We start from the raw sequence: 8,540 nt of genomic DNA on the forward strand, positions 1-8,540 counted from the left end.
CCAGGGCTGGTTCAGCACTTGGGGACCTTCTGTGAACCCTGGATCTTGTATTCTTTCCCCTCAGTTTGTTCAGTATTTCTGCTATTGTAGTCAAGCTTGTTGCCTCATGGTTGCAAGATGGCTGTTGCAGCTCCAGATATCACATCATCATGATATAGCTCCCCATGGACAGGAGAAAAGGAGGTAAAAGTCTTATGAGACCCTCTGTTATTAAGAGAGAAATATGATTCCCAGAAACCCTGATATATCCTGCTTTAAGTATCATTGGCCATACATGGTCATGTGCCCCCTCTGGACCAATCACTGCAAATGGGATTGCTGGATTGCCTTAATCCAAATTTTATCCTCTGCACTCCCCCTATCCCCCAGCCCCAGGGTTGGAACATAGCCACTCAAACAGAACTAGGTTTCTGTTAATAAGGAAAAAGTGAGCATCGGCTGCTGTGTAGACCACCATCAATGTCTGGCGCAGCTACCCCTGGAGGAAGCAGCTCTTCCCTGGCCTCAGGGGCGGTGGACGTGAGATTCCGTGATGGGGCTCCTGTCCTGCTGGGCTCCGTGTGCACAAACGCCCTCCCCATCCCTGGCCCTGCTCCCAAGGTCTGTCTCCTGATTATCCCATCCCTTTAGGATTTTGCATGTGCTGACGGACCAGCCTCCCCTTCCCTGGTTCCCATGCCACTTCGGGAAGATAGGCAGAGAACCCATGTTAGTGAGAAATTTTTTAATGAGCTCAGTACCTTGCTGGGAATGTAACATATATTGTAATATTAAATACTTGGAGGGGGATCTGGGGCTTCCCATTTTAAACACGAGGAAACGTTGGCATAAAGTGGTGTAACTCTTTGTCCAAGAACAGATGGTTGTCGTGTGGAGCTGGGACCAACAGTCAAGTCAGTTTGCCGCACAAATCCGTGTACTTCTTGCCCCACAGGTTGAGAATGAAGCTCCCCGCTCAGGCAGCGCCTCCGGAGATGAGTTCAGCCTCATCGGTGCACAGCGGGAACAAACATCTTTTGGAAGCCAGGCCCCGCCTCTGTCTCGTTAGTGGGAAGCGTGGATGGGAGGGGAGAGAGAGCTCTTCCCCTTTGTGTGAGGCCGTTGTTGTCGAAACCCCAGAAAGGGCCCCTAGCCACCACATCCTCTTCTCTCGTGTCGCCTACAGGCTCTGTCCTTCACTCACAAACTCCAGGACGGTGCCGGGGGCCGGGGCTGGGCCATGTTGCCCCGTCCCACCACCCTCCTGGGCCTGGGTGAGTCTTGGAATGGAGGGGTAGGAATCCAGGGGCAGAGGGGCTCTGCTTCCCAGCTCCGTCCCGACTCCAGCCCAGAAGACGCTGGGGCCCTAGGGGGGCAAAGTGGTCCCCCTCAGCTCTGGCCAAGACCTAAGTCTTACCACGGAAGGTTCAGTGCTGGAAATGGTGCCTGGGTATGGGGTTGAGTGCAGACTGAGAAGGGCTGGGAGGCCGGGGAGGAACACCTGCTTGGAAGACGGGTTGGGGGTTTGTCTTGAGACTATTTCAGAGCAAGGAGAGGGCGCGTACTCAGATGCAATGTTGACGGGGGTGTCGGGAAGCTACGGGACGATGACCACCCCCTACCCCGCTGGCCCCTCAAGGCCCCCCCTTGACTGCAGCCCCATGAGGAAACCGTATAGCGGGCGTCTTTCTCACTAGAACTTCTCTTCCAGTGCTCTGTCTGGGCCACACGATCCACACGCAGGCGGGTGAGTCTTCTCCCCAATCCCCTCTGCACCCCGCAGGCAGATGTAGGTGAGAGTGGAGCCGATCCTGGGGGCCCTGACGTACACCTCGAATTGCAAACAACCCCAAACGTATAACCCTCGCCCAGGTCTCTCCCGCGTTCTCCACCTCTGCTCCTGATGGCCCACAGGGACGATTCAGGTCATAAGGACCAGGCTGAGCCCACGAGCTCTCCCCACACGAGCCCAGATCTCCCTCAGCAGCCCCTGGGCAGAGAACGTGACCTCGCCAAGGGCAGACGCTGAGAATCACCCTCAGTCCCACCGTCTCCATCCTCCCGTACAGACTATATCACACAGTGATGTGGTTTTAAATGATCATTTTAAAGTTTTACTTAAAAACTTTAAATATATATATAGTATATAATTTATCTTCAGGAAAACCTTAATCTTCCTTAGAGTCCTCTCACAGTTTACCTTCAGACAGACTGAGACCCACGCACCTCTCTTTGGTCTGGATCTGGCTGTCCCCACGCTGTCTGGCTCACTTATCTCAGTTACCTTGGTTTTCTTTCCCTTTCTAAATGCCATCTTCCCACTCAGCTCCGGACCTCCTCACCACCCTGAATGCCCGGTGTCCCCCTGTCCCTCGGCCTGGGTAATTCATCCCTGACCTCAGATCTCAGCTCAGATACCTCTTCCCTCGGACCTCCCAGAGGACGGCAGCTCTGCCTCCCGTCTGCCCCCGAGATTCCCCCACTCACCCCGAGGGCACGTGTCACCGTTTGTACCCGTGGATTTGCACAATTATTGGTCAATGTCTATCCTCTCTCTAGACTTTCAGCCCCAAGAGGGCAGGCATCCTGGGTGTTTCTCATATTTGTGGAATCAGTGGTACACGGAGGCGTCAGTAAACAGATAGATGGGAACTAAGATGTGGTCAGAAGAAAGAAAGAGTGAATGAGCGACCTCTGCCAGCCCCCTGCCTCTATGGGATTTTGCTGAATGTGAGGCCAACTTCCTGTTTCAGGGCTACAAACCCGCTCTGCCCCCTGCCCGCAGGCTAGCTGAGACAGATGGGGTTTCCAGAGCCTCAGTAACAGGGAAATGGAAATAAGCTGAGACGAAGGTAAAAATACAGAGAAAACCCAGGGATGAAAGCACAGAAGACTCGCATTGGACACAGAGACACTCGCCTGCTGAGGAATGTGGGATCAGATCTGTGCTCCAGCTCCTACACACACACACACACACACACACACTTCCGCTGCCGCTCTGCAGACTGCGCCCCTCACCCCACCCAATCCCACCTGGCACTGGCAGCTGCCCTTCAGACCCAGCCCAGATCATTCCTACCGACTGAGACCCCTGCTTTCCTTGTCCCAGGAATGACCCGGTCATTCCCATCCTGTGCCACCCTCCCAGCCCTCTCTGTCCCCCTAGAGTGGCCATGGTCAGGGAGGGAGCCGCCCCCTGCAGCAGACATGCCCGGGGGCCCCCAGTCTGTTCTGACACCTCCCATGTCATGCTGAGCAAGATGTGACCAAGTCTCAGGGTCCTTAAGTCAAGTGGGGAAAATAAGTCTGCAGTAATGAGAATTTAGAGGCTCACAGAATGGGCATGGGGGGGTCTTTTGGCAGAGGATGATGGAAATGTTCTAAAATTGGATTGCGGGACTTCCCTGGTGGTCCAGTGGTTAAGACTGCATGCTTCCAATGCAGGGGGTGCGGGTCTGATCCCTGGTTGGGGAACTAAGATCCCACATGCAGTGCAGCCAAAAAAAAAAAAAAAAAAAATTGTATTGTGGTGATGGTTGCACAACTTTGCAAGTTTCAAAAAAAAAAAAAAGTACTGAACTGAGCAACAAAAATGGGTGAATTATGTGATGTGATGATTTTCACGTAACGGATGCTGAGATTCTGCTCTTACCCATCCTAGGGACCCTGCCCAGACGCTCCACCAGGGCTGAGCCAGACTCTGTGAGCCCCCAGGGGTGGCCTGTGACCATTGTGTGCAGGGGCCCTGCTGGGGCTGAGGAATTCCGTCTGGAGAGGAAGGAAAATAGGAGTGACTTCAAGGATGAGAATACTGTGTCTCAACTTGGTCCACACCAGACAGAGGCCAGATTCAGCATCACTGCTGTGCGTGGCGACACTGCCCAGCATTATCAGTGCCTCTACCGGACAGGTAGTCACTGGTCTGAGCCCAGGGATGCCCTGGAGCTGGTGGTGACAGGTGAGGAGCTCTCTGCCCTGCCCTCAGGTTTGCCCCAGGTCCCTGGACCCTGTCCCCAGCTGTGTCCTCCGTGCACAGGCTCCCCTGCCCCCTCCTGACCCCCAAGCCCTCTGGCTCCCTCTTCCCTCTGCACACACGTCTGCCTTCACACCTGGCTCAGGTCTCTAGAGCCTGGTCTCACCTGAACACCACAGTGGCCTGGACACTCAGCCCCAGCATCAGGGTGGGCACAGAGCTGGCCCTGCTGGGCCGGCGGGGAGTGGGCTTCCAGAGATGGGGTGGGGACAGACCCCTTCAAGGGAACCTGTGTCTTTTCCCTCAGGATGGTGTTGACTGTCTTTTCCACTGGGTGAGAATCTGTGGGGCCCCTAGGCCATGTGTCCCACCCTCCATCGGGCACGTCACATGGACGTCCTGGACCCCTGACCAGGGCTGGATGGTGCTTTGGGGGACCTCTGGGATGAGGCCATCCCTGTCCCTGTGGGTGGTCAGCCCCGAGACGTCCTGGAGTCAGCGTCCACTGGGGACACTTGGACCCCCTCCACACCCTCCTGGGGCACCGACCCCGCCGTGCTGCTTTGGGGACACAGGAGTTCACTTACACAGGACACCCGCTTAAATGTGCTGCCAAATGGGACAACCTGGAGAAGTGCTAATCTTATTAATACCGAGGAAATATTTTCTTCTCACCTCGTGTGCACCGGACACCCTCCTGCCGTGGGACTGATGCACATGGTGAATGAGGAGAAAGGGTCCCTGGCCTCCCAAACTTTAGCGGGAGAATTCATTAGAATGAATAATAGAGACGTATGTAAGTATATACGGGCATATATAAATATAAACATATAACTTACAATGTAAAATTTCAGATCTATAATTTAAGTATATTAGAATATAGTTACACTATTAAATATAAGTAATACAATATAATATACATTACTATATTGTTACATGAGTAATGTGTGTTATATATTATGTTATCATGTATTATGTATTACTATAATTTGTATATGTAAATATTAAAATGTGTACCATAATATATATTAAACATGTATAATTGATATAATTTTTATGTATAGCATAATTATGTATAATTTAAATTATTCATATAAATTAAATTATACATATGTAAGTTAAAAACACATAATTTAAAATATATTTATATTTATTATTTAAGCATTAAGCATATTTATATAATATGTAATATACATTATAGATGTAAATATATTGCTATATATTTGTACGTGTATAACATATATGCTATTTTATTTTATTTTACTTTTTTAGAGAATGGCAGAACAAATCTTCATTTATTATTTACAATGTGTCAGATATAGAGATACACAGACCTTGCCTGTGGGTAGTTTAGCTTTTAATTTATTAATAATATTTTTGATTGTTTTATGTATTTGTTCCCCCATCTCCATGAATTTCACTGACTTAATTATCTTCAGAAGATAATTATCTTTAGAAGATAATTATCTTATCTTATTTTTTAATTTATATCAGTCATCAATTTTATACAATCAGTGTATACATGTCATTCCCAATCGCCCAATTCAGCACACCACCATCCCCACCCTATATGCTATTTTAAATCGTAGTAAACGTCATCAGGGGAAGCTCAGGCAGCGACGGCGTTAAAACGCAGGATGGGGTCGTGGATCCTGGACCAAGGACACAGTGTTGAGGACTCCACCTCTGGAGCAGTGGGAGGGAGGGGAAGCTGACCACAAGAGGGGATGAAGGGCTCCGACTTTGTGGGTGTACCAGCCCCCAAGACCTCAGTTGGACCACCTGTAAAATGAGCAATGCCGAGCACAGCACTTAGGGGATGTAAAGGAGGTGAGGGACCGAAGGCGCGTGCGTGGAGTCCAGCTCATGGCTGGCACACCGTCCTCTCACCTGCTAAAGGCTGGGCTTCAGGCAGCTCGAGGACATCGGGTCCTGGCTTCTCCACTCACAGAAGAGCAGTTCCGCCCCATCAGGGATTGCTGTGAAAAGCAGGAAGAGATCAGAGATGGGGGTTCTTGTGCTTGGGGTGGGAACCCAGAAGGAGGTGAGCAGGCCGAGGTGCCCGCTCCCGATTCCTACTGGGTTTCCGTCTCTGTAAAGGTGCACAAAGCGTGGAGAGCACCGCTGTCCCACACAGTCTCCTGCAGGAAGGAGATGCTGTGTATCTGCGTCATCCCGGAGGGTGTCATTGGCCAGGGGTAGCGCAGTGGCTAGTGCAGCTGGCGATCTGACTTTTAACTTTAGTTAACCTAAATTTCAATGAAAATTGTCCCACGTGACTACCGTGGTGGTAACCATCCTCACAGAAAGGTCCATGGGGCTGTTCTAGAGGGAGCAGGTCGGGGTCCGGGGAGGAGACCCCTTGGAGGTGGGGATGGGGGACTCAGGGGCTTCTCTGTCCAGATCAGGCCTCTGACCCAGACCCTCCTCACTCCTCGGAGACACAGACGCACCCGCAGGACGGTAACCGTCCTGATGGGCGAGGGCGACGCAGAAGCAGGAACCCGGTGCGCGCTCTTTGGGGAAAGGGGGAAAGAAGGGGCTTTGGTGCTGGTCATATTCCAGCTCGACCAACGCCGTGTGGACAGAGGACTTGAGCGCTCAGACCCGGTTCTGTAAAGTGGGGATAATTAGTCCCATGTCACAGGAGTACTGGGCATGAGATCGATACGTAAGTGGGAACACGACAAGCCCCCAGCGCGTGGTGGGTGTGCTGCAGGTGCGCGATAAATGCACGCTGCTGGTAATCGGATTCCATCCTCCCAGCTCCCACAGGCCTGTCGACAGAGCATGTTTATATTCTCATCGGGGTCCCTGTGGCCTTTCTCCTTTGTCTCCTCTTCCTGGGCCTTTTCCTCCTCCATCGTCAGCGTGAGAGAAAACGGGGTAGGTCTCAGGGACAGGGTGCGGTGACCCGGGCAGGCTGTTTGGGGTGTTGGGAAGAAGGCTTCTCTCCTTAATTCACACCTGACTGTCCTCAGGGCCCCCCAGAAGCCAAGGTGATGAGCAGAGGCCCCAGGAGAGGTGAGGCTCCTGGGAATGACCCCCGGGCCCCCAATCCCCTGCCCCCAGGCAGCCCTGAGGGCTCACATGTTCTCTCTCCTCAGGCTCAGCCCAGCTGTTGACGTCCCAGATGGGACACCAGGTAAAGACAAGGATGGGGGACAGGTCTGGGAGGGGGGAAGTGGGGATTCAGTGCCATCAGGAAGCAATGTGGTAGGGGGCGTTTGGGAGCATCCTAGGATGTTCCAGATGGGGTGGAAGACAAAATATGAAGCTATGAGGTCGGGCATATTTGCCTCCTAAGGTCCACCCCAGAGAACTGACCCCTTGTCCTCTCCCTGCCAGATCTGGCCACTGTCTACAGATTTCCTGAGAAGAATGGAGACGTGGATACCTCAGTAAGTGCTTGCATTAGTCACCTGCTGCTGGGTACCAAAGTCCCTGAAATTTAGCAGCTTAACAAAATCATCTCAGTTTCCTGGGCCAGGAATTAGGAATCGGATCAGCTGGGTGGTGGTGGCTCATGGTCTGTCCTGACGTTGCTGTCAAGATGCTAACCCGAGCTGCATTCATCTGAGGCTCAACTGAGGCTGGAAGATCCACTTCCACGACGGCTCAGTCCCCTGGCTGTGGACAGGAGCCCCGTTTCCCCACCACACGGGCTTCTCCATGGCGGCCAGCCTCCCCCAGAGGGAGGGACCCCGAAGAGGGAGGAACAGAAGGCACAATGTCTTCTGTGGCCTCCCCATGGAGGTGGCCATCACTCTGCCATATTCTATTGGTCACACAGACCAACCCTGCTTCTCTGTGGGAGGGGACTACACAATGGCGATTCAGGAGGTGGGATCTGCGGGGGCACCTGGAGTCAGGCGACCAAAGTCTTCCCCTCCCACAGCCCCTCCCTCACCACAGCCGCCCACACTCACCCTGAGTCTCCCTCCTCAGGCCCCTGCTGCAGGAGGCCCCCAGGAGGTGATATATGCCCAGCTGGACCTCCCGGCCCTCGCACAGAGGGCGGCCAGAGCTGTGTCCCTGCCGTCCACGGAGCCCACAGCCAAGTCCAGCACGTACGCAGCCCTTGCCAGAAACTGACCCCAGGCCCACCTGGCCTCTGCACTAAAGACACAGGAGGGCACTCTTGCAAAAGCCTGCAGTGGACATTTGGAGGATTTCCCTGTGGAATCGTCCCTTCCTGAAGTCATCCAGTCAATTCTCCTGCAGGCAAGAGCTGGAGTCCTGAGACCCCCAATCAACTTCTAGGAGATTCATTCACCATGTGGCCCCTCCCACAATCAACTAACTCCTTGGAGAGAACGTGTAGCACTTGTTTCCAGAGACCCAGCTGTGGTCCCTTGGCTGTTTCCAGAGAACCAGCTATAGTGCTTGGCTGTTTCCAGAGACCCAGCTGCAGTCTCCTGGCTGTTTCTAGAGACCCAGCTATGGTCCTACAGTCGCCCAGCTGATTCCAGATATGTCCTGTGAATCTTCCACTGCCCCCAGAGATCCGTTTTCTCAGCTGACTGTACAAACCTTCCTAGAGTTCAGTTGTTGATCTTGAATCTGGGCTATACTTATGCAGCTTATT

At 52.7% G+C, this 8,540-nt stretch overlaps 1 protein-coding gene across 1 annotated transcript; it reads left to right on the top strand.

Annotated features, from left to right (window-relative positions):
• Positions 1-459: 459 nt before the first annotated feature.
• LAIR1 (leukocyte associated immunoglobulin like receptor 1) lies at positions 460-8,047 on the top strand. Its single transcript, XM_068527186.1, has 9 exons — positions 460-600; positions 935-1,027; positions 1,166-1,253; positions 3,641-3,937; positions 6,719-6,838; positions 6,934-6,976; positions 7,060-7,097; positions 7,301-7,353; positions 7,901-8,047. The coding sequence occupies exons 1-9, from the start codon at positions 460-462 to the stop codon at positions 8,045-8,047; spliced, it is 1,020 nt and encodes a 339-aa protein (XP_068383287.1).
• The last annotated feature ends 493 nt before the right edge of the window (positions 8,048-8,540 follow it).

The sequence above is a fragment of the Eschrichtius robustus genome, chromosome 19, assembly GCF_028021215.1.
Source record: "Eschrichtius robustus isolate mEscRob2 chromosome 19, mEscRob2.pri, whole genome shotgun sequence".
Taxonomy (NCBI): Eukaryota; Metazoa; Chordata; class Mammalia; order Artiodactyla; family Eschrichtiidae; genus Eschrichtius; species Eschrichtius robustus.